General features: G+C 42.3%; 1 protein-coding gene across 3 annotated transcripts in view; it reads left to right on the top strand.

Annotated features, from left to right (window-relative positions):
* Positions 1-10,517: 10,517 nt before the first annotated feature.
* The window catches only part of atp7a (ATPase copper transporting alpha), an 85,886-nt gene continuing 69,083 nt past the window's right edge, over positions 10,518-27,320 (top strand). For all 3 annotated transcript variants that reach the window (XM_068047326.1, XM_068047325.1, XM_068047324.1), the window contains exons 1-2: positions 10,518-10,640; positions 18,356-18,496. In XM_068047326.1, coding sequence (XP_067903427.1) covers positions 18,377-18,496 — 120 coding nt within the window. In that variant the 5' untranslated portion in view covers positions 10,518-10,640; positions 18,356-18,376. The remainder of the gene's footprint in view (positions 10,641-18,355; positions 18,497-27,320) is intronic.

The raw sequence follows: 27,320 nt of genomic DNA, 5'->3' as shown, positions 1-27,320 counted from the left end.
TTTCTCCTCATCTCGGTCCTAAGTGGCTTCCCTCTTATTTTGAAATTGTGTCCCCTGGTTCTAGACTCCCCAACCAGGGGAAACATCTTACCTGCATCTACCTTGTCTATCCCTTTAAGTATTTTGTAGGTTTCAATGAGATCACCTCTCAATCTTCGAAACTCTAGAGAATACAGGCCCAGTTTCCCCAATCTCTCTTCATAGGACACTCCCACTATCCCGGGAACAAGTTTGGGAACCTTCGTTGCACTCCCTCGATGGCAGTGATTTACTTCCTAAGGTAAGGGGACCAAAACTGCACACAGTACTCCTGGTGCGGTCTAACCAAGGATCTATACAATTGAAAGAAGACTTCACTACTCCTGTATTCAAATCCTCTTGCGATAAAGGCCAACATACCATTAGCCTTCCTAATTGCTTGCTGCACCTGCATATTAGCTTTCAGTGACTTATTGACGAGACAGCCAGGTCCCTTTGTACATCTACATTTTCTCTAATCTCTCAACATTTAAGAAATACTCTGCACATCAGTTTCTCCTACCAAAGTGGATAACCTCACATTTTTCCACATTAGGGCGGCACAGTGGCGCAGTGGTTAGCACCGCAGCCTCACAGCTCCAGCGACCCAGGTTCGGTTCTGGGTACTGTGTGTGCAGAGTTTGCAAGTTCTCCCTGTGACCACGTGGGTTTCCTCTGGGTGCCCAGGTTTCCTCCCACAGCCAAAGACTTGCAGGTTGATAGGTAAATTGGCCATTGTAAATTGCCCCTAGTGTAGGTAGGTGGTAGGCGTTTGGTGGGGATGTGGTACGGAATATGGGATCAATATAGGATTAGTATAAATGGGTGGTTGTTGGTCGGCATGGACTCAGTGGGCTGACGGGCCTGTTTCAGTGCTGTATCTCTAAAAAAAAATTATATTCCATCTCCCATGTTTTTGCCAACTCACTAAGTCTGTCCAAATCCCCTTGAAGCAGCTTTGCATCTTCCTCACAACACACATTCCCACTTAGTTTTGTGTCATCCACGAACTTGGAAATATTACATTTGGTCCCCACATCTAAATCATTGATATATATTGTGAACAGCTAGGGTCCAAGTACTGATCCATGTGGTACCCCACTAGTCACAGCCTGCCAATGTGAGAATGACCCGTTTATTCCTACTCTCTGCTTTCTGCCAGTCAACCTCTGTGACCGAATACCTCTGTGATTGAATGTTGCCAGGGTCTGCCACCAACTGCAGGCCCACTGAGAGAGCATTGTTGCAAATTTACCAGAATGGGCTCAGTCCTTCTTCCTTTATTAGAAGTGACAATGATGGATTACAATGATGGCTCAGGTTCTATGTCCAGTCGGGAAACTTGAGCACACAAAAGTTGTCATCTCCAGTGCAGTACTGAGGGAGTGCTGCACTGTTGCATCTGCTTCTTTCAGGTGAGATGTTGAACTGAGGCCCCGTCTGCTCTCAGGTGGACGGAAAGGATCCCATGGTGCTATTTTGAGGAAGAGCAGGGGAGTTCTCCTCAGTGTCCTGTCCAATATTTATCCCTCAATCAACATCACTAAAACAGATGGTCATTATCACATTGCTGTTTGTGGGATCTTGCTGTCTGAAAATTGGTTACCACATTTGTTACATTACAACAGAAACTACTGTATACTTCAAATCGGCTGTAAAGCACTTTGGGACGTCCTGATGTTGTGAAATGCGTTACATAAGCACAAGTGTTTCTTCTTACTTCTTGCCCTATACAGGAAGTCTTACTTTAATTGTATGAAACCCATACATGTTTGTAAGATGAAGCTTGGGAGGCAATCTGTTGCCCTTATTGTTCTGATATGGATTCTTGTAGCCCTTTAATTTGTGGGTTAACCTACCTAGCATCTTATATATCACTAATGAGGTTCCACTCACCTTTCCACACCTTCCCTCTGAGCCATTGGTTTTCAAACTGGTATAAAAATTCTGTTCAAAATTTATTTACTTTTCCTATCCTTCCTGAAAATCTTATACCTCCATATACCCATTTCTGTGGTGAGCCATGCTTTTTTAATATAGAGATGCCATAAATATCCTGCTACTTCATATGCCTCTACCTTATGCCTTTTATTCTGAAAATTTCTAATCTCATTCCTTACTTTTTTCTCAATTTTTGTTCAGTTTCTTTGCATTTCCTAATTTTGTCTTGATTTATATTCTGCTCGTTATTCTCTGTCTCCTCTTGTTCATCTTCCATTCAAACTCTGCTTATCTATAATTCAAGTCTTTTATCCTACCCCACCATCTCTAGTTTAAATAAACCTCAATTTCTGACTTTATGTTCAAAGCTAATCTTTGTAATCCTTTCCCATTTATTCAGCCCACCTCTCCTCTGACAACATAGTTAACTGTGAAAAAAGTTTCAGTGATTTATGAAACTAACATCATTTGACGGTTGAGATCAAGTGGTAAATGTTAGTAGACTATTTCTCTACAAGAAGCATCATGGTTGAGATCTATCCAGTGCTCCTCAATAACGACACATCTACAAGGGTTACCAGGTAGTGTTCAGAATGAAAAGTCTGCCTATGTTCCTTCTTCCTAGCTCAGTTGTACTGAATCCACATACCTTTACCAACAGTGCTCTGTTTGAAATCAGATAAATTAGCACAGGCTGAGGATTGAACCTAGGAACATCCTTGACCAGATGACTCAGTATCACATTATACAGAAGGATACTCCATCGTGAAGTAATTGATTTAGGAGTGAAGATAAATTGCGTGGTTGGGGGGAGGAGGTGGTGCGCAATGGAAATTATACAGGATTACAAAATGTTTGCAATTTCATTGGGACTAATCATATTGTAAGTACATTTGACATATGGTCTAACTATTTCCCAAAGCAATGTTACATGGAACTCAATCCCAATTTATACAGTTTTTTTTCTTTGAGATTTATTAATCAATATCCTCTAAACAATTTTTTTTAACTTAGATTTTTTAGAAATATAAGCTAATTGAGCTTAATCATGACAATAAGCGTGAAAAAACAAATTGATCAGGCATTTCAAAAGTCTGCAAGGACAAAAGCTCAAACCTCTATAAAATAGTTCAAGACAGCCTCCAATAATGTGGTTTAGTTTATTTCAGGGAGCCTTGTTTGCATGAAAGTTTGAAAGCAGAACTTAGTGGGAGGTTAAATCACTGCCTTTCAACAGCAAATATTTGGCAGAGACTGAAAGAGGCTCGATCAGCTCAATGATACCTTCTCTTTCTGGGGCATGGCAACACTCCCAACATAAAAATCAACAGGCTGCGATCAAGTTGAAGTCATGTCACACTCTGTGTCAAGTTATGTATATGTTCTAGAGAAGAAAGATTTTTATCAGACAGAAAATGTAGCTGCCTTTGTTTTTGGCAATAAGGATAGAAATTAAAGCATACTTCTGTATAAGGCCACTGAGCACAGTAAAAATGAAATTGAAATTTAGATTCAATCATTCTTCAAGAAGTTTTCTTCTCTCCTAAAGACACTGTCATTGTCGGTATGGTTCCACCTGAGTTACCAAAAAGGTAATATCACCTATGGAAACATATCCTAGCATGAATGACTGTCACTAGACAAGGGGAGGAGAAAATTGTGGTAGGGGAGAAATAAAAGCATTTGATTAGATTTTATTATACTGTACTTAATATCTCCTCCGGTTGGGTCTTTGTGATAAATTTGTGCAGCTCTGAGGAAATCCAGCCTTACATTGATAACAAGGCTTTCACGTAACAAAATACCTCAAGGTGCTTTACAGGAGGAGTGGAATATTCCCCACTTGCCTGGATGGATGCAGCTCCAATAACGCTCAAGAATCCCGATACCATCCAGGACATAGCAGCCTGCTTAATTGACACCCCATTCACCACCACAGTAGCTGTAAAATGCACCGTAGCAACTTGTCAAGGCTCCTTTGACAGCACCTTCCAAACCCGTGATCTCTACCACCTTAAAAACAAGGGCAGCAGACTCATGGGAGTAACACCTCCTACAAGTTCCCCTCCAAGTTACACACCAACCTGACTTGCAATTATATCGCCATTCCTGCATTATTACTGGGTCAAAATCCTGGAACTCCCCACCTCTTAGCACTATGGATGTACCTGTACCACATGGATGGCAGTAGTTCAAGAAGGCAGCTCATCAACACCATCTCAAGGGCAATTAAGGATGGGCAATAAATGCTGGCCTAGCCAGCAACGCCCACATCCCATGGACGAATAATAAAAATAATAAACAGAAAATGCTGGAAATACTCAGTCGGTCAGACAGCTGCTGTGAAAAGAGAAACAGTTAAAGTATCAGGTCGATGACCTTTCATAACTGACAAGATGTTGAAGAGTATTAAAGAAGCACACATATGAAAGATGTGACTATCCAGTTCAGACCACAAAAAGATACTATTGTTACATCCTTGGCCTGCACAGTTGTATGATTAAATATTGGACATTACAGGCACAGCCCTAAATGAAAAATGCTCAGACCACTTAGGGGAATGAGTCATACGTTTGTACCTAGGGGAATAGGTACAGAGCCTAAAGTTGTAACAGTGTTATAATGTCCACATTCACCCAATGTCTTAAGATTTTTTGTTAATAGTGTAAAGATTCTGGGCGGTTCTGAACCTATTTGGGGTTCTTGAACAAGCCAAAACAATTGCAGAAAATAATTTCAGTGCAACAAATTAGAGAATTTATTCAGTAACAAAATTAGGCTTAACAACCAGGTGATAGTTTACAAGTCACAAATGGTCTTTACTTCCCACAGCACTTGGACACAGAGCGAAGCTAGTTCTGGCCTCTTCCTCTCATTCTCCCGTAAAGCTGTGTGCCAAGGCTACTGGGCATTGACTTTTAACCCTTTCTTGGAGGTTTACCCCCCCTAACTGAATGACCTGCCCCAGTTTTTTTGATTGGTCTCAGGTACATATGATCTAATTTCTTATTGGTTTGTTAAAGTGACAGACACCTAGGGCAGCACTGTCCATTACACAGTCGCTTCGTTCTCCAGAGATAAGGGATCATGTGGGGTGATCTGCACTTATTTTTTTCAACTGCATTTAAAGGGTCCTGTTGAGAACATTGCAATTTATGCCAGATTCCCATGATTTCTTGTACCTGGGTGAAAATTTTTCAAATGTGATCCTGATCCCTGAATACTATTAATTAGTTTGGCACTCCCCATTTACGGATCACCTTATTCAATAACTCCTCATCTACGGATCACCTTACTCAATAACATTAAAATAACATAACCTGCATAGATTAAAAAGATTCTCCAGCTCTCCCTGTACCTCTATCCATCTTGCAGGTAATTAGTGCTAGGTATTATATTTTTAACCCTTCAACTGTGTCTCTGAACTTTTAATTTTACTGCCTCTGACCATTACCAGTGTGTTTAATTTATTCTGATTATTGTAAAGTCAGTCTCTCCATGGAGTATGTGTCAATGCGTTGATAATTTAAAATGTTCTCTCACTCTCTTGGCCACATTAACCATTTCATATTATTCTGTTGTCAGGTAGCTCAGCATGTCTGAGACCCGATATTCAGTGCATTTTACCATGCCTTTTTTTGCATGAAGTTGCGTCACATGTAACAAATTACGTATGCACACTTACACCAGTATCCAAATATCATGCCACATGTTCCTCCGATACAAGTCATTCTTGACTTTCAGGTCATCTTATCGAAAGATCAGTGGACCTAAGTTGGATGGTTCACTACATTAAAGCAATAAACTGGGAACATTTGCTCAAGAATCTTTTCATTGTGCAGTATTTGCTGATAGGAATCATTGGATAAAGTGAACAGTGCATTTGCCATATGAAGGAAATTTCTGTCGAGGAAATCTGTGCCACTCGTTTTAAAAATAAAGAATGATTTAACTTTGTCTCTCCTATGGGTAGGGATGTAGCCTATGGTCTGTGTCACATTTTTAGGCTTTACCTAAATATTTTCTGTGCAATGTTAAGGTAGATTTTCATGGGTGAACCCTGACTTCCGACAAACAAAAATAGCATTTCACAAACAATATCTCTGAATTGCGTCCAATGTCAATATACCTTTGAAGATAGGGTGCTGACAGTGTTCTAAATGTAGCCTCCCCAAGGATAAAGTAGCCTATTTAGACTTACGATCAAATGATTGTGAAATCCTTGAGATGTAACCTTGTATCTGATTAGACTTTTTGATAGCTGCTTCAGATTTACTGCATTCTTTGTGAATGGTCACTAGTCACTCCCTGATCCCATTATCAGATACAGCTGAGCATGCATTCAGCACTTTTACATTTGTTATCGTTTTACATCCTGAGGATGTGCTGCATTCATGGGCTACTCTGAACAGATGGGTATAGTAAGCAATGATCTAGAGGTCACTGACATATAGGATTGGTCTTAGCAGATGGTAATAAGATTCTGTTCCATTTGCTGGTCTGTACTATGTTCATATTTGTGCCATGCTCAACAGCAACAGATGAAGGGGGTTATCTTATGAGGAAAGGTTGAACAGGTTGGGCCTACACCCATTGGAGTTTCGAAGAATGAGAGGTCATCTAATTGAAACATATAAGATCCTGAGGGACTTGACAGGGTGGATGCTGGAAGGATGTTTCCACTTATGGATGAGACTAGAACTAGGGGACACAATTTAAAAATAAGGGGTCTCCTATTTAAGATGGAGAGCAGGAGAATTTTTTTCTCTCAGAGGGTTGTTAGTCTGTGGAATTTGCTTTGTCAGAGAGCAGTAGAGGCTGGGTTATTGAATATATTCAAGGCTGAGTTAGATAGATTCTCGATAGACAAGGGAGTCAAATTATAGGGGCTAGACAGGAAAGTGGAGTTGAGGCAACATTCAAATCAGCCATGATCTTATCATATGGCAGAGCAGACTCGAGGGACCAAATGGCCTACTGCTGCACCTAATTTGTACGTTCATATGTATGTTCATTAACAAATCAAAAAGTATGGGAGGGGTTATAGACGGAACTTCTATGGTTCTAAAAGTGTTGCTCCTAGGATAAGTGACATTGCAAACAATTCCCTCTCCTCAGGTACTATCCACCTCCCTTTCCAAACTGCTGTTGTCACCCCATTGTCAAAAAGATCCTTGACTAGCTGCTTCTTCTACAATCTCCTATTTCTCTCCACAATCCTTGGAGATGTTGTTAATTCTCAAATCCATACCCGTCTTTCCAAAACATCTCTAACCAAAGTAACAAATGACATCCTCTGTAACTGTGATGCATGGTCTCATCTTGTCCTCCTCAACCTCTGCAGCTTTTGTCATGACTGACCACAACATCCTCTTCCAAGTTATGTTGTTGATTTTCCAATGCTCCATTGTGTACCTCCAGTGTTAGCTTTGACTTTTAGCTTGACTGGTTTACCAATTTTGCACGTTTTCAAACCCCATCAACTTTGTTTACCTCCCAACTGTTCCTGCCATATAGAGCATTACCACCACCTTGTTTGTCCATTCTGTCTTGTCTAAACACCATTTCCCCTGAATGTTTTTATTCATTTCAATCCTCGAGCTTAAACCGCATATCTGATGTTCCCATCAAATCATTGGAACCAAATTCTCTAACAGCCTCTAATTCCAACATCTTATTTCCAAAGCTTTGAGTTTTCATTTATAAACTAATTATTATGGGGTATCAAATATTTCAAGTGCAAAAGCAACAATTCCACATCATTGAGGTGAAAACAGAAAGTTCTGGAAATGCTCAGCAGATTTGGCAGCATATGTGGAGAGAGAAATAGAGTTAATGTTTCAGGTCTGTGACCTTTCATCAGAAGACCCGGGTTTTCGCCGGGTGCTCCGGTTACCTCCCCCAGCCAAAGACTTGCAGGTTGATAGGTAAATTGGCCATTATAAATTGCCCCTAGTATAGGTAGGTGGTAGGGGAATTGAGGGAAGGTGGGGATGTGGTAGGAATATGGGATTAATGTAGGATTAGTATAAATGGGTGGTTGATGGTCTGCACAGACTCGGTGGGCCGAAGGGCCTGTTTCAGTGCTGTATCGCTAAATAAATAAATACCTGCTGAGTATTTCCAGCACTTTCTATTTTATTTCAGATTTCCAGCATCCGCAGTATTTTGCTTTTATTTCATTGAGGTGTTGCATGGAGCAGTAGCATGCATTAAGCTTCTAAGCCACTTCATGGACTCCCAGGCCACCTGTAACTTCTGCATCCTTGATGAGTCCAGGTTTCACACCTACACAGAGTGTGAAAGGTTGCAGCCCCTGCTCCATTATTTGAAGGAGTTGCTCCTGAACATCTGACTCTACTTCAGTCATGCTCCTGATCATTAGCCATCAGGTACAGACGATGGTGGAGGACCTCCTCATGGGTCTGCTTCTGGGCCTGGCTGTGGTGGCCAACCACAGGTCCAGGCTGGACATGGTCTGTGGGGGAATGGGCCGCTGTGGCTGGCTACCTGCCTCTCTATGCGTGGGGGCCTGGGTGGTCCAGAAGGAGGAGGACGGGGTATCCGCTGCCACGCTCGAGACCCTACGCAACCAGTGGGCACCACAGGGACTGGAGGGCAGCATTGCCAACACAGGTGACAAGATTCTTGTTTAATTTTGTAAGTTTCCTTTATGTTGCGGTTTAGTCTTTTTTAGTTGTGCTCCATTTAAAAAGAGGGCACTTTTGTTTTTTTTCGTTTGTTGACCCTCATCACCCTCTATAAAAACAAAGGTGACCGCGGTGACTGCAACAACTACCGTGGAATCTCCCTGCTCAGCATAGTGGGGAAAGTCTTTGCTCGAGTCGCTCTGAACAGGCTCCAGAAGCTGGCCGAGCGCGTCTACCCTGAGGCACAGTGTGGCTTTCGTGCAGAGAGATCGACTATTGACATGCTGTTCTCCCTTCGTCAGATACAGGAGAAATGCCGTGAACAACAGATGCCCCTCTACATTGCTTTCATTGATCTCACCAAAGCCTTTGACCTCGTCAGCAGACGTGGTCTCTTCAGACTACTAGAAAAGATCGGATGTCCACCAAAGCTACTAAGTATCATCACCTCATTCCATGACAATATGAAAGGCACAATTCAACATGGTGGCTCCTCATCAGAGCCCTTTCCTATCCTGAGTGGTGTGAAACAGGGCTGTGTTCTCGCACCCACACTTTTTGGGATTTTCTTCTCCCTGCTGCTTTCACATGCGTTCAAATCCTCTGAAGAAGGAATTTTCCTCCACACAAGATCAGGGGGCAGGTTGTTCAACCTTGCCCGTCTAAGAGCGAAGTCCAAAGTACGGAAAGTCCTCATCAGAGAACTCCTCTTTGCTGACGATGCTGCTTTAACATCTCACACTGAAGAATGCCTGCAGAGTCTCATCGACAGGTTTGCGTCTGCCTGCAATGAATTTGGCCTAACCATCAGCCTCAAGAAAACGAACATCATGGGGCAGGATGTCAGAAATGCTCCATCCATCAATATTGGCGACCACGCTCTGGAAGTGGTTCAAGAGTTCACCTACCTAGGCTCAACTATCACCAGTAACCTGTCTCTAGATGCAGAAATCAACAAGCGCATGGGTAAGGCTTCCACTGCTATGTTCAGACTGGCCAAGAGAGTGTGGGAAAATGGCGCACTGACACGGAACACAAAAGTCCGAGTGTATCAGGCCTGTGTCCTCAGTACCTTGCTCTACGGCAGCGAGGCCTGGACAACGTATGCCAGCCAAGAGCGACGTCTCAATTCATTCCATCTTCGCTGCCTTCGGAGAATACTTGGCATCAGGTGGCAGGACTATATCTCCAACACAGAAGTCCTTAAAGCGGCCAACATCCCCAGCTTATACACACTACTGAGTCAGCGGCGCTTGAGATGGCTTGGCCATGTGAGCCGCATGGAAGATGGCAGGATCCCCAAAGACACATTGTACAGCGAGCTCGCCACTGGTATCAGACCCACCGGCCGTCCATGTCTCCGTTATAAAGACGTCTGCAAACGCGACATGAAATCGTGTGACATTGATCACAAGTCGTGGGAGTCAGTTGCCAGCATTCGCCAGAGCTGGCGGGCAGCCATAAAGACAGGGCTAAATTGTGGCGAGTCGAAGAGACTTAGTAGTTGGCAGGAAAAAAGACAGAGGCGCAAGGGGAGAGCCAACTGTGCAACAGCCCCAACAAACAAATTTCTCTGCAGCACCTGTGGAAGAGCCTGTCACTCCAGAATTGGCCTTTATAGCCACTCCAGGCGCTGCTTCACAAACCACTGACCACCTCCAGGCGCGTATCCATTGTCTCTCGAGATAAGGAGGCCCAAAAGAAAGTTGTGCTCCATTTAAAAAGAGGGCACTTTTGTTTTTTTTCGTTTGTTGACGTCCAGTGTCCCTTTCCAGTTTCACAAGAAAAGGCACATGATTGATTGCTCTCCCTCCATTCCCAGATGGACAAAGCTCCGCCCACTGACTGCATCCATTTCTGCGCCACGTAACGTCAGCAATACGCATGCGCGGGGTGGATTCCGCTTCGCAATCTCCCCCCCCCCGGGGAGCTCTGGTCGAGTCAATCAGTTCCGGGTGTAATACGGTTATTAGTGGCGCTGTGTTACGGGCACGCAGGAGGTGAGGTGCTGCCTTTCGGTTGAGGCCTACGGTAAGCAGCAGCTGGTGATGCCAATCTGAAGCTTTGCTTTTCTAAAATAAATATGTACAAGCGAGGGAGAGGCGGGTGTGGCCTCCAGCTCCTGGGCATCCTTGAAATAAACAACAGGTTCAAATGGAGTAGGATGAAAACAAACACTATAGCAAAGGAATTAATTAGAATGAGTGTTGTAATCCAAAATGTTCCTTACAAAAGTACATCAAACAAATTAAGTTTCAAGAAATAAAATAATGTAAAACTACTAAAGAGGACAAGGATTCTTATGTAGGAATTAATTATGGAAAAATAATGCAGATTATGTTGTTTTAAATTATATGTTAAGGGGAAACTAGTAATGTAAGAGCTTAAATGTGAACTGGATTATTTAATGTATAGTGATTTTGCAACAACAATATGTATTTACAATGTAGGAAAACATCCCAAGGTACTTCACAGAAATGTAATCAAACAAAACACACTTGAGCTAAAGAAGGGGATGTTGGAGAGCTGACTAGAAGTTTGGTTAAAGGCTTTAGGGAGGGTCTTAAAGGAAAAAAAGCACGCGAGACAGAGAAATGGAGCCGAGACAGCTAAATATGAGGTGATGGAATTGGAGGGATGCTGGTAGTCCAGAGTTCAATGAATGCAGGGTTCTTGGAGGAATCTACGACTGATGAGATTACGTAGTTCAGGAGTACTAAAAGCCATGGAGGGATTTGAACACGAGTATCAGGTTTGAGGTCTCGATGGACCAGGCACAGGACTGATGGATGAATGGGATTTGGTGCAGGCCAGGATACAGGCAGCAGAGTTTTGGATGAGCTCAAGTTTATGGAAGGCAGAGGATTAGAGTAGTCGAATCTTGAGCTAATACAAACATAGATGAGGGTTTTGGAAGCAGATAGGCACCAGAAGGAGTGGAGACAGCGATGTTTGAGATGGAAATAACGTAATTTGCATTGATATAGTATCTTTAACATAGTAAAATGTCCCAAGGAACTTTAAATTGGCAGTGACAAAGAGTATATAAGGATGGAAGCTTAGCTCGAGATTAAATAGGACGTGAGGTTGGGAAAAGTCTGGTTCAGACTGAGATGGTGATTGGGTGGGGGAATGCTGACAGTGCTGAGGAAATGGGATGTGTGGCATGAGCTGAAGACAATGTTTTCCATCTTCCCAAGATTTAATTGGAGGAAATTGCAGTTCATTGTGCACTGGATGTCAGCCAAGCAGACTGATAACACCGAGGCGTTGGTGAGGTAAAGCTGGGTGTCGTGAGCGTACATTTGGAACCTGAAGTCATATCTTTGGATGATGTCACTGATAGGAGGGGGACAAGGATAGATCAACTAACTGCTGGGATGAGAGGGTTATCTTATGAGGACAGGTTGGGTCTGTATTCATTGGTGTTTAGAAGGATGAGAGCTGATCTTATTGAAGCATTTAAGATCCTGAGGGGACTTGACAGGGTGGATGTTGAAAGGATGTTTCCCCTTGTGGGAGAGACTAAAACTAGGGGGCACAGTTTAAGAATAAAGGATCTCCCATTTAATGCAGAGATGAGGAGAAATTTGTTTTCTCTCAAAGGGTTGTGAGTCTGTGGAACTGTCTTCTCTGGAGAGTGGTGGAGGCAGGGGTATTGAATGTTTTTAAGGCAGAGGTAGACAGATTCTTGACAAACAAGGGTGTCAGGGGTAGGTGGGAAAGAGGAGTTGAGTCCACAAACCAATCTTATAGAATAGTGGAGCAGACTCGAGGGGCCGAATAGCCTACTCCTGCTCCTAATTCGTATATATCCTTGGTAGGCCCCAGATGTAAAGGTGTGGGGGTGGGAAGAGAAGCCACTGCAGGGAATTCTGATTATGACTGGATCGGTAAGAATGGAACCACGCAAGGGCAGTTTACATTTGAGGAGATGTGATTGACCATATCAGAGGCTGCAGAATGATCAACAAAGACAGACAGGGATAATGCATCATGATTATAGGATGTGATTTGCAACTTTAATTTGGGTCATTTGTGCTATGGCAAGGGCAGAAATCTGATTGGAGAGGTTCAAACGGGGTGTTATGGCCAAGATGGTTTCGGATTTGGGAGTCAACAATATATTGAAGGACTTGTAGAGGAATAGGAGTTTGGAAATAGGGTGGTATTTTGCAAGGACAGAGGGGTCTAGGGCAATGTTCCCTCTAAAGTGTGCATGTGTGCAGATGCACAGCAACCTGGAAGTACTGTGCAGGCCAGTCATACGTTGTCCCTTTTAAAATAACTCGCATGGGCAGCTGTGGAAAAATGAGCAAAGGTGTCATGCATTGAAATGGGCATGTTGCGGACAACAAAAACATTTGAGAGAAGATTCGTTGAGTTTTTTGAAGAGGGGCGTGATAATGACAGTTTTGAAATGGAGGGGGGTACAGTACCTGAGGACGGAATTGTTTGCAATGTCAGCTAGCATGGTAACGAGGAAGAAAAGTTGGGTGGTCAGCAGTTTAAATGAAATAAGGTCGAGAGAGCAGCTGTGGATCTCATCGACAAGGTGAGTTTAGTGGAGATATAAGAAAAATGCAGGTTCAGGGCTAGGGCAGGAGGGACCTTGGCTTGGTGTGGAAGGGGTGGATGAGGCAGAGGCAGCTGAATGTTCTTTCTCCATATTCGTGACTTGTTGGAGGTGAAGGTAGAGAGGGCAGTGGAGAAGGGTTTAAGAAGATGGTTGGTCATGGAGGATATAAGCGTGGAGTTATTTTTACATAGGGTGGTTTTGGGAAACAAAAATGAAATAATTATAAAACAATTACAGTGTAATCTCATTTTATTTTCTCTACATTGTTGTGCAGAGGAAAGCCTATGCATTTCTGCTTTCATATTTTTAAGTCTGGATTTTTCTTCCTCCTCCCTGAAGATTCAGGGATATGGCTCCATCCCAACTGACCATTGCTCATGAATCTTGATGTGATGATCCTTGCACTATTTAATTGGGAGGGGCAGCATTGTTGAGACTGATCCTATTCACACTAGATAGTGCAGCCATTTCTCAGCACTACACTCCAATGTCAACTCAGATTATGTGTTCATACTTTGGAATTGGACTTGACTGTATATCCTACAAACTCCGAGACAAGAGGTATTGCATTTTTGGGTACTGACTTTCTGGCTTTGTGGTGAGCATTTTATGGAATTCTGTTTTCATAGAATGGTTACAGCACAGAAGGAGGCCATTCAGCCTATTGTGTCTGTGCCGGCTCTCTGCAAGAGCAACTCACCTAGTCCCACTCCCACTCCCCTGCCTTTTCCCTGTAGCCCTGTGAATTTTTCTCTTCAGATAATTAGCCACTTTTCTTTCGAAATCCTTGATTGAATCTACCTCCACCACACTCTCATGTCTTACACAAATTGACCAAATCCCTGTGCAACTTCAGCCAGTAAAAATGCATCATTACCTCAGCCGGTTAGTGAGAGCTTTTGATAATATAGTTGCTGTATGGCAAGCAAGGAAACCGCACAGGTAGTTTTGTGGTGAAAATGTGTTTTTATTGAACTGTATTATAGTGAGAGCTTATAATAATATAGGTGAAATATGGAGGAACTGTGGCATATAATAGCATGTCCTGGTGCGAATCAACTGTACTGTAAGATTGCACCTTGATGTAACTCAAAATTGAAGGGATTAGATGATTTGCATCTGATGATGCATACCCGGGAATGAATTGAATGGTTGCATTTAATTGAGGAGTTTTTTAAAAATAAGAAAAAAAAAATCCTTATTCTTGCTCTCAATGATTTGCCGATAGCCTGTTTCATCTGTGATATGTTATCACTGATTTTTATACTGATTGAATAAGTGAAATATTGTTATTATACAGTATTACCTGAGTGTTAATATTTTTTGGGATTAAACTGTATGATTATACCATATTTTAGTGGTAATTATTAATCCATGGCCATAATTTCAGTTTCTCAGCCTTCTCTTCAGATGGTTTGTCCATCTTTCAGTGGCGGGGGAGTGGTGGGGAGAAAGGGAGGAAGAGTGAGAAAGATAGAAAGGAAGAAAATTTGAAGGTAGTCGAAGACTTTAGATCACTTTAGGGAAACTGAAGTGCTAAAGGCCACTAATTTCTAATTACCACAAAAATATGCAGCATTATGATACTGTTAGTTTTCATTCATATAACAATGTGGGGAAGGAGGGAGTTGTTCCGATGGGACGGGCTCCACCTGAATCATGCTGGGACCAGAGTCCTGGCGAATCATATAACTAGGGCTGTAGATAGGGCTTTAAACTAAATAGTGGGGGGGGGGAGGGTTCAGTTCGATGGAAAAACAGGAAGTTAAAGGAGAAGGTAGGAGTGCAGGTTAGTGGAGAGGCTGATTGTTACCAAACTGCAAGAAGTATACTGGTTAAACCAGAAGAGAGAAATAATAAACAGGCGAATAAAGCATCAGTGCTGAGGGACAGGTTAGGGGGATATAGCCCAAGTAAGAGTTCTATATACAAATGCACGGAGTGTAAGAAATAAACTAGATGAGCTGCAGGCGCAAATTCAAATGGAAAATTATGATGTGGTGGCCATTGCGGAGACTTGGCTGCAGGATGGTCGGGACTGGGAACTAAATATACCTGGTTATAAAATTTACAGGAGGGGCAGGGAAAATGGCAGAGGGGGTGGAGTAGCCTTACTGATTAGAAATAATATCACCTCATTGGTGAGCGAGGATATAATGAGGGGAAAGCATCCAGTGGAGACCTTATGGGTGAAATTGAGGAACAGAAAAGGATCTAAAACTGTAATGGGTGTAGTGTATAGACCCCCTGGTAGCAGTTCTGAGGTGTTAGAATGTATAAATGCACAAATTAGGCAAGTGTGTAACAAAGGCAGAGTAGTATTAATGGGGGATTTTAACTTACACATAGATTGGGAGAAGCAGACTAGCACCTGTCAGAAAGGTAGTGAATTTCTGGAATGTGTCCGGGATAGTTTCCTACAACAATATGTCCTAGATGTAGCAAGGGGGCAGGCAATAGTAGATTGAGTTATAAGTAATGAGTCAAATTTAATTAGTTGCCTAACTGTGCGTGAACATTTATCAAATAGTGATCACAACATGATCGAGTTCAAGGTAGTGTTGGAAAGTGAAAAGCACAAATCAGCTACTAGAATTTTAGACTTGGGTAAGGCTGACTTTACTGGGATGAGACAGACTCTACACGGTAAACTGGGTAGATTTGTTAATGGGTCAAACGACTGAAGAACAGTGGAGAATATTTAAAGAAACATTTAACGAAATGCAGAGCGAGTATATACCCCTGAGAGGAAAAATGCTCCACTTCACAGAAAAAACAGCCATGGACAACTAAAGAGATTAGAGATAGCATAAAACAAAAAGAAATGGCTTACAAAAATGCAAAATGCAGCACAGATCCGGCCGAATGGGATCAATGCAAAGACCAGCAAAGAGTCGCAAAGCAGCTTATAAGAGCTACTAAAAGAGATTATGAAAGGAAACTTGCAAGGGACATCAAAATCAATAAGAAGAAATTTTATAGTTACATAAAGGGAAAGCGGGTAGTCAAGAGCAATGTAGGCCCACTAAAAGCTGAAACTGGAGATATTGTCATTGATAATGGGGAAAATGGCAGACATGTTGAACAATTACTTTGCCTCAGTATTTACAGTTGAAAAGGAGGGTAACTTGCCAGAAGTCCCGAAAAAATTAATAGCTGATAGGGGACAGGGACTTAATAAAATTACGTAAGTAAATCATCAGTAACAAGGAAATTAATGGAACTAAAGAGTGAGAAATCCCCAGGACCTGACGGTTTCCGTCCGAGGGTGTTAAAGGAAGTAGGTGAGCACATTGTCGATGCCCTAACTATAGTCTTTCAGAGTTCCCTAGATTCTGGAGTGGTCCCTCTGGATTGGAAAGTTGCACATGTCACTCCACTTTTTAAGAAGGGTGAAAGGGGGAACCAAGGAAATTACAGACCAGTTAGCCTGACATCAGTGGTGGGCAAGTTGTTGGAGTCTATAATCAAGGATAGGGTGACTGAACACCTAGAAAAATTTCAGTTAATCATGGACAGCCAGCATGGATTCATGACGGGAAGGTCATGCCTGACAAATCTCATTGAATTTTTTGAAGAGGTGACTAAGGTAGTGGACAGGGGAGTGTCCTTGGATGTTATTTATATGGACTTCCAGAAGGCATTTGATTAAAGTCCCACATAAGAGACTGTTAACTAAGGTAGAAGCCCATGGAGTTGAGGGCAAATTATTGACATGGTTAGGAAGTTGGTTGAGTGGTAGGGGACAGAGAGTGGGGATAATGGGTAAGTACTCCGATCTGGGTTGGGGCCTCAATTATTCACATTATTCATTAACGACTTGGACGATGGCATTGTATGTCATGTATCCAAATTTGCTGATGATACAAAGTTAGGCAGTATTGTAGACAGTCTAGATGATAGCATAAAATTGCAAAGAGATATTGACAGACTAGGTGAGTGGGCAAAACTGTGGCAGTTGGATTTCAATGCGGGCAAATGTGAGGTTATGCATTTCGGACCAAAAAAGGATAGAGCAGGGTACTTTCTAAATGGGAAGAGGTTAAGTACAGTGGATGTCCAAAGAGACTTGGGGGTTCAGTTGCACAGATCTTTAAAATGCCACGAGCAAGTGCAGAAAATAATCAAAGAGACTAATGGAATGCTAGCCTTTATATCCAGAGGATTGGAATATAAAGACACAGAGGTTATGTTGCAGCTGTACAAAACCTGGTTAGACCCCACTTGGAATACTGTGAGCAGTTCTGGGCACCACACCTTAGGAAGGATATATTGGCCTTGGAGGGAGTGCAACGTAGGCTTACAAGAATGATACCTGGACTACAGGGGTTAAGTTATGAGGAGAGATTACACAAATTAGGCCTATTTTCGCTAGAATTTAGAAGGTTAAGGGGTGATCTGATTGAAGTCTTCAAGATATTAACAGGAAAAGACAGGCTAGATAAAGATGCACTATTTCCACTGGTTGGAGATTCTAAAGCTAGGGGGCATAGTCTAAAAATTAGGACCAGACCGTTCAGGAGAGATGTTAGGAAGCACGTCTTCATGCAAAGGGTGGTAGAGGTTTGGAACTCTCTCCCACAAACAGCAGTTGAAGCTAGAGCAGTTGTTAGATTTAAAATCTGAGATAGATAGATTTTTGTTAAGCAAAGATATTAAGGGATATGGGCCAAAGGCAGGTATATGGAGTTAGGCCGCGGATCAGCCATGATCTCATTGAATGGCGGGACAGGCTCGAAGGGCTGAATGGCCTACTCCTGTTCCTATCTTCCGATGTTCCTATAATCTGGTAAATCATGGAATAATCATCCTTTTAAGATTAAAACCTGCCCCTTTGACCAAGCTTTAGTCACGTGCCCTAATATCACATTTTGCCCGTAACGCTCCTGTGAAATGCCTTGAATGTTTTACTGTGTTAAAGTCGCTATATAAATGCAAGTTGTTGTACTCTGTGTTCTGATTTTCAAAGTAAAAGCTGTCTGTCCATAGCTATTTCCAAACTAACATTAGGAGATTTGCTCAATTTTTTGTGAGGGCATGTCGTGACAATGAAATGTGGAAGAAAGCATTGTTTGCTGGAGCATATCTTCCTTGAAGCCATGTGGATGCTCTATTTGTGGTTCCCTTGTCTGACTACCCATTTAACTCCACTATTTACATTTTCCAGTGATATGAAGACCAATGAAGAATGGGCGGGAAAGGCGACATGAATTGCATCACCATTTCTGTGGAGGGAATGACCTGCAACTCCTGTGTGCAGACCATTGAGCAACAGATTGGAAAGTTAAAAGGAGTCTGCAATATAAAGGTGGCTATTGTAAAGTTTGTTGAGTACAAACTGTTTGCTTCTCCCAGTGTTTTGGAGGCTCATGGAAGAATCCATGCTGCAGCATAACCTATAGTTGAATAAATTGCACTGGGGTGTGAGCATTATGGTGTATGTCAATAAATCAGATCTGCCAGTGAAATTCTCTCAGTTTATAACCCAAGTTATACTTATTGTACAATGACTAGAGCACAGAAACTTCAATTTTTGAATGATACTATTTGTTGGAGGACACCTGGAGTAGGAAACTGAAAGTTACAGGGAAGTGTTGAGTAAGCTGTATTGGTGAAAAGCAGTAGTTGGGTTGGACTTGTGCTGTTTCACATGGCTTTGTAACGCAACGAATGGCCTGAACATTTAAAAAAAAAATTCCTTATGTTCTTTTGAGTCATCGTGAAGTGATTCACCACATGATGTTGGTCGGGAATCTACATTTGAAATAAAACCAATGGTTAGAATCATAGAAAGTTTATGACGCAAAAAGAAACCATTTGGCCCATCATGTCTGCACCGGCCGAAAAAATGAGCCACCCAGCCACAACCCACTTTCCAGCATTTGGTCTGTAGCCCTGCAGGTTATGGCACTTGAGGTTCATATTCAGACATCTTTTAAATGAGTTGAGGGATTCTGCCTCTACTACCCTTACAGGCAATGAGTTCCAGACCCCTTCCACCCGCTGGGTGAAAAAAACGTTTCCTCATCTCCCCTCTAATCTTTCCACCAATCACTTTAAATCTATGCCCCCTAGTCACTGACCTCTCTGCTAAAGTAAATAGGCCCTTCCCATCCACTCTATCCAGGCCCCTCACAATTTTGTTTATCTCCATCAAATCTCTCCTCAGCCTTCTCTATTCCAAGGAGAACAACCCCAGCCTATCCAATCTTTCCTCATGGCTGCATTTTTCCAGTCCTGGCACCACCCTTGTAAATCTCCTCTATGCCCTTTCGAGTACAATTACATTCTTTCTGTAATGAAGTGACCAGATCTGTACACAATACTCAAGTTGTGGCCTAACTAATGATTTATACAGTTCCAGCATAACCTCCCTGCTTTTATATTCTATACCTCAGCTAATAAAGGAAAGGATTCCATATGCCTTCTTAACCACCTTATCGACCTGTCCTGCTACCTTCAGGGATCTGTAGACATGTACACCAAGGCCCCTCACTTCCTCTGCACCTCTCAATATTCTCCCAATAATTGTGTATTCCTTTGCCTATTTGACCTCCCCAAATGCATCACTTCACTCTTCTCCAAGTTGATTAATCAAGAACAACTAGCATGGATTTGTTAAAAGCAAGTAACGTTTGACAGATTTTAAGAACTTTTCTTAAAAGGTATGCTTGTATAAATAAAGGGATGTATATGAAATTGCAGAAATTATTCGATAATGTATCTCACAAGAGGCTTGATAGTAAAATTTAGGTATCTGATGTAAGCGGAAATGAAGCCACATGAATGGAAAGCTGGCTGATCAGGAAATGTGAAGAGTTGGAAGTGATGTATCCGAGGAGTCATTGTTGGGTTCATTTTTGTTCTGGGTGTAAATGTAGGTGATTTGAACTTGCACATCAGGAGCACAGTGTTGGAATTTGCTGATGCCTTAATAGCGAATCTGGCACATGGGATGAGGACTGTAAGAGCGTTAGAAAGACATGCAGGTTAGCAGAATGAACAGAAAGGTAAAGATATACTTTAATGTGGATAAGTGTTGGATAATATATTTTTGCAAAGGAGCATACACTCATTGGAAAGTTATACGAGCACGTAGATCAACAGAGACACCTCGGAGTTCACATACATAATTCGCTGAAAGTATGAACAGTATTCTGGGTTTTATAAGAAAGAACATGCATCTTTTGTGATCTCTAGACATCCCAAAGTGCATCACAGCTAACAAAATACTTTGTGAAGTGTAATCACTGTTGTAAAATTCAGCAGTCCACTTGCACACAGCAAAGTCCGACAAACAGCTGTAAGATAACTCTAGATTATTTGTTTTAGTATATTGCTTGAGGGATAAATGTTGCCCACCTGGATCTGTTTACTGTTTCATCTGAAAGACCGATGACAGTGTAGTACTCCCTCTGTATTGTACTGCATTGTTAACTTTAATTATGTGCTCATGTCTTTAGAGTGGCCTTTGAACCCATGATTTTCTGACTCTGGCAAGGCTGACAACAAAAATGGGGGCAAACTTCTTCTTTGGCAATGGGTAAGCGCCTGGAGTCACTATAAAGGTCAATACTAGAGTGACAGACTCTTCCACAGGTGCTGCAGATAAAATTGGTTGTCAGAACTGTTACACAGTTGGCTCTCCCCTTGCGCTTCTGTCTTTTTTCTTGCCAACTGCTCAGTCTCTTCGATTCGCCACACTTTAGTCCTGTCTTTATGGCTGCCCGGCAGCTCTGGCGATCGCTGGCAACTGACTCCCACGACTTGTGATCAATGTCACAGGACTTCATGTCGCGTTTGCAGACGTCTTTAAAGTGGAGCCATGGGCGGCCGGTGGGTCTGATACCATTGACTAGCTCGCTGTACAATGTGTCCTTGGGGATCTTGCCATCTTCCATGCGGCTCACATGGCCAAGCCATCTCAAGCGCCACTGACTCAGTAGGGTGTATAAGCTGGGGATGTTGGCCGCCTCGAGGACTTCTGTGTTGGAGATATGGTCCTGCCACCTGATGCCAAGGATTCTCCGGAGGCAGTGAAGATGGAATAAATTGAGACGTCGCTCTTGGCTGACATACATTGTCCAGGCCTCGCTGCCGTAGAGCAAGGTACTGAGGACACAGGCTTGATACACGTGGACTTTTGTGTTCCGTGTCAGTGCGCCATTTCCCCACACTCTCTTGGCCAGTCTGGACATAGCAGTGGAAGCCTTTCCCATGCGCTTGTTGATTTCTGCATCGACAGACAGGTTATTGGTGATAGTTGAGCCTAGGTAGGTGAACTCTTGAACCACTTCCAGAGCGTGGTCACCGATATTGATGGATGGAGCACTTCTGACGTCCTGTCCCATGATGTTCGTTTTCTTGAGGCTGATGGTAAGGCCAAATTCGTTGCAGACAGCCGCAAACCTGCCGATGAGACTCTGCAGACACTCTTCAGTGTGAGATGTTAATGCAGCACCGTCAGCAAAGAGGAGTTCTCGGATGAGGACTTTCTGTACTTTGGTCTTCGCTCTGAGACGGCAAGGTTGAACAACCTGCCACCTGATCTTGTGTGGAGGAAAATTCCTTCTTCTGAAGACTTGAACGCATGTGAGAGCAGCAGGGAGAAGAAAATCCCAAACAGTGTAGGTGCGAGAACACACCCTGTTTCACGCCACTCAGGATAGGAAAGGGGTCTGATGAGGCACCGCTATGCTGAATTGTGCGTTTCATATTGTCATGGAATGAGGTGATGATACTTAGTAGCTTTGGTGGACATCCGATCTTTTCTAGTAGTCTGAAGAGACCACGTCTGCTGACGAGGTCAAAGGCTTTGGTGAGATCAATGAAAGCAAAGTAGAGGAGCACAAGGCGGGCTTCTTTAAACAGCGTTCAAACCACAGGCAGCTTCCACAGTGCAGACTGCGACACCGACCACTCCCTAGTGCGCAGCAAGGTTCGACTCAAACCAAAGAAGATGCATCATTCCAAGCAGAAGGGCCACCCGCGCATCAACACGAGCAGAATTTCTTATCCACAGCTGTTACAAAAATTTCAAAATTCAATTGAAAAAGCCCTTCAAAACACTCCCGCAGGGGATGCAGAGACCAAGTGGGCCCATATCAGAGACGCAATCTATGAGTCAGCTACGACCACCTATGGCAAACGCGTGAAGCGGAATGCAGACTGGTTTCAATCTCACTTTGAAGAGCTGGAACCTGTCATAACTGCTAAGCGCATTGCACTGCTGAACTACAAGAAAGCCCCCAGCGAGTTGGCATCCGTAGCACTTAAAACAGCCAGAAACGCTGCACAAAGAACAGCCAGGTGCTGCGCAAATGACTACTGGCAACACCTATGCAGTCATATTCAGCTGGCCTCAGATCCCGGAAACATCAGAGGAATGTATGATGGCATTAAGAGAGCTTTTGGGCCAACCATCAAGAAGATCGCCCCCCTCAAATCTAAATCAGGGGACACAATCACTGACCAACGCAAGCAAATGGACCGCTGGGTTGAGCACTACCTAGAACTGTACTCCAGGGAGAATGTTGTCACTGAGACCGCCCTCAATGCAGCCCAGCCTCTACCAGTCATGGATGAGCTGGACGTACAGCCAACAAAATCGGAACTCAGTAATGCCATTGATTCTCTAGCCAGCGGAAAAGCCCCTGGGAAGGACGCCATTACCCCTGAAATAATCGAGTGCTAAGCCTGCCATACTCTCAGCGCTCTCCGAACTGCTTTGCCTGTGCTCGGACGAGGGAGCAGTACCACAGGACATGCGCGATGCCAATTACCCTCTGTAAAAACAAAGGTGACCGCGGTGACTGCAACAACTACCGTGGAATCTCCCTGCTCAGCATAGTGGGGAAAGTCTTCACTCGAGTCGCTTTAAACAGGCTCCAGAAGCTGGCTGAGTGTGTCTACCCTGAGGCACAGTGTGGCTTTCAAGCAGAGAGATCGACCATTGACATGCTGTTGTCCCTTCGTCAGCTACAGGAGAAATGCCGCGAACAACAGATGGGAGGGAAAACAAGTAATAAGGAAAGAATAACTTTGTACAAAACATTGTTAGGGCACAGTTATTGTGTGTAATTTTGCGTAACTTATTCTTGAAAGGCTATTCAAGTCTTGGAAAGTGTACAGTGTAGATTCACCAAGATAATACCATGTTTGAGAAGCTGTAATTATGAGGATGTTCTTGAAATACTAGGATTATTTCTACTGAAGCAGAGAAGGCCAAGAGAAGACTTATTAGAGCTGTTTAAAATAGAGTTTTACTTGATTGAATATGGAAAGACTATTTCTTCTGGGCAGTCAGTCTTAGGGAAATGATCAATTTAACATTTAGAGGTTGGAAGAAATTTCTTCACATAGATGAGCAAGGGATGTTTTGTCACCGAGACCATTGTATCTATTAAAGCAAAATGAGATAAATATTTGAAATAGAGGAAGGTACAGAGCTATGGGGAGAATGGGATAAGTTTAGGATTGGATTGCTCCAACATAGATTTGGTACAGACATGATGGGCTGAATGACTGCCTTTTGTGCTGCAAACTTGTATGCTTCTCGGGATTTTTTTTTTAAGTTCACTTTTAAATGCTTGCTTGCCTTTCTGTGCTTGTGATGGATGAGGTGCTTTCAGTAGTATCGCCATTCTCTAGAAGAGTACAGTGACCTTGGTGTTGATGCATGACCTGTCATTTCTTTTGGTCCTTTTTTCTCTCTGACCTCTTGTAAGTCATGCAGTTCAGTGTTTTGATTTGTATTATGCTCTGAGCCGCGTGATTTAGGTCAGATTTTACAGTAATAGGTCACCATTTGTATTTATCTTTAGTTGGACACTATTTGGAGTGTTTGCAAAGGCATTCCAAAGTTCTTTCAGATCTTTGCGAACAAAGGAAATATTATTGCTCAGGCAGTTCAATACAAGGAGAAATTAAACGCATTAGGCATTAACCTTCAAACAATGTCATAGATGATTAGTTATGTCAGAAGCCCTAGGAGATATAACTGAGGGCTGGCTGACATTAAATTATATGGCATATTTTCATTCAATACTGATTCTGAAAAAAGATTGCTTCTAAAATCTTAACCCATGACATTTGGTGAAAAAAAATTGATATGTACATTGGCCATTAAGTTCTAAAGTAATCAACTGCAAATTGCCTCTTCAACAACACAGTCATTGTGTTTGACAGCTGCATCGAATGCCGCTTTCAGGTTAAACATTAACCAAATACCCAATGAACATAGTGGCACAAAGAAGATAGCTCAGGTTTTACTTTTGTGCTTTCTCATGTCATTTGAACTACTTGTTTAGGGTCACTAAAAAAGGAATCTGTATATGCTGGAAATCTAAAATTAAAAACACACTACTCTTGAAATGCACTGATCTGTATCTAAAAGAAAGTGCGTTAATATTCCAGGTGTAAGCCTTCATCAGAACAGGCCAAAAAAAATGTCATTGGTCTTCAATTTGAAAAGATCAGTGTAATCATTTACAATGTGCTTTAAACAGGCAAGCTCTATACTGATAAAATCAGCAGCTTCAGAAAGGTAAGCACTGCTAAAGCTGCCAGCAGGGTTGCTGGAAATAAGTGAATACTTAATTTAGCACTTAAATCTCTAACTGGGTGGGTGGGTAGGTGGACATAGTTGTTATTGGGGCAGGGTTCCTTTGGTGATATTGAATCTACGGCAGACCTGGTGATAGACAAATGGATGTGGGGAAGGTAGGAGTCAGCAAGTCAGTTGTTTGATTGTACAATGCCGACTCATTTTACCAGCTGGAAAATTGTGCTGCAAAGCAAATGTGCACTTTATTATCTTTATCTTTATATCTTCAAATAACCTTCATAATGGAAATGGCGATAGTAGAAGTCCCTCTACAGTTTTGTAAAGAAAAACATTTGGTTGTTCATTTGCAATAGATTAATGTACTGGATCTATTGAGGGACATCAACCAAGTTGTTGTAAAGTTTGCATTTTATTTGCAGACTGACTTTAACAATCACATTATACCTTTTCTGTGGGAAGATTTAAAATTAATTCATGTTCTGATTTTTGGGAGGGGAGATGGAACACACTGATCAGTCGCAGATGATGAGATGTTCAGTAATGGATCCATTCCCCTAACAGATCAATGCTGATGGGACTTGTTCCTTATGAAGTCCTGGGTATCTTCACGTACTCTTATAGTGTAGTCATCAGTTTAGGTGATGGTCATTTCTGTCAATGTATAAACAGTCCAATTAACTACTGGTTTAGTAAATAAACACTGTAGGTGGAAAATCAAATCAAACAGAGTATTCATGGTATAGAGTTACAGGAATTTCTGTTTCCTGTTCAGATAGCAGTGGTTTGTTTCATGTAATCATGTGATCATATGTTTCCTAGTGTTGCAATGGTTTTACATATTTTGATGCAGTGTAAACATCTTTTTCAAGATCACTTCCTCCATTTAATTACTGTAGGATCTGCTTCCAGTGTCTGCCAGTGTTGCTGTCTAGTAAACAACTGGAGGTGTGTAAGTTTCTTGGTACCTCTTTGTTTTTGACTTTCCAGAGAAGTTCCTTCATGTGTTATTTTTTCTTTCCTTTTGTGTACTTGCTCAGCAGCCTTCCTGAGATCAGGAACATGCTGGTCGCAAGAGTGAGCCCATATCTTCCCTTTTACATCTTAGAATATATAGATGCACATTTGACTGATGACAGAAAATAATGTTCTGGGTCCTGAATGCACAACCTCTTGGCTGAATCCTACATTGTTTTGTTAGATGTTTGAAAAATGCAATCCTCTTTATTTTTATGTAGCTTCCTCTTGTTAAACCTATTGGAATATGTCAGGCTCAGTCATGCGGCACAGTGGCGCAGTGGTTAGCACCGCAGCCTCACAGCTCCAGCAACCCCGGTTCAATTCTGGGTACTGCCTGTGTGGAGTTTGCAAGTTCTCCGTGTCTGCGTGCGTTTTCGCCAGGTGCTCCGGTGTCCTCCCACAGCCAAAGACTTGCAGGTTGATAGGTAAATTGGCCATTATAAAATTGCCCCTAGTATAGGTAGGTGGTAGGGGAATATAGGGACAGGTGGGGATGTGGTAGGAATATGGGATTAGTGTAGGATTAGTATAAATGGGTGGTTGATGGTCGGCATAGACTTGGTGGGCCGAAGGGCCTGTTTCAGTGCTGTATCTCTAAATAAATAAAATAAAAAAATAAATGTATCTAGTGAAAGTTGTGTCTTTAACTGCCTGGATGAGAATGGAGTTCTGACAAACCAAATTTTAATTTTAAGAAATAAGTACTTGTGGGGCAGTGGCTCCCTTGATGGCTCAGTTGGTATATAATCCTTGGCTTCTTGGTTTCCTTCTTAACCACATAGACATAGCCATAGATAATCTAATTGGCAGGATTTATTAGTTGTGTCACAGTGTTCATTAACAACTTAAATAATAGTGCCACATATTCAAAATTTGCTGATGATACAAAGATAGGCGGTATTGCAAGCAGTGTAGATGGAAGTGTAAAATTGCAAAGCGATATTAATAGATTAAGTGAGTGGGCAAAACTGTGGCAAATAGATTTCAGCGTAGGCAAATGTTAGATCGTCCACTTTGGACCTGAAAAGGATGGAACAGTATACTTTCTAAATGGAGAGAAGCTAAAAACATTGATCCAAAGAGACTTGGGGTTGGTGGGTGGAGTCTAGGTGTGCAGGTCATTAAAATGTCATGAACAGATACAGAAAATAATCAAATGGGCTGATGAAATGCTGGCCTTTACATCTAAGAGAGCTGGAGTACAAGGGGATAAAAGTCATGTTTCAGCTTTACAAAGCCCTGGTTAGAAGCATACCTGGAGTACTGTGGGCTGTTCTGAACACTACACCGTAGGAAGGATATATTGGCTTTGGAGGGAGTGCAGCATAGATTTAATAGAATTATGCCTGGACTTCAAACTATGAGGAGAAAGTAAACAAACTAGCATTGTATTCCTGAAATTTAGAAGGTTAAGCATGATTTGATCGAAGTTTTCAAGATATTAAGGGGAACGGATAGGGTAGATTGGGAGAAACTATTTCCACTAGTTGGGGAGTCTAGGACTAGTGGGCATAGTCCAAAAATTAGAGCCAGACCTTTCGGGAGTGGA

This window comes from Heterodontus francisci, chromosome 15 (assembly GCF_036365525.1).
Source record: "Heterodontus francisci isolate sHetFra1 chromosome 15, sHetFra1.hap1, whole genome shotgun sequence".
NCBI lineage: Eukaryota > Metazoa > Chordata > Chondrichthyes > Heterodontiformes > Heterodontidae > Heterodontus > Heterodontus francisci.
This window is presented reverse-complemented; position numbering and strand designations above follow the sequence as displayed.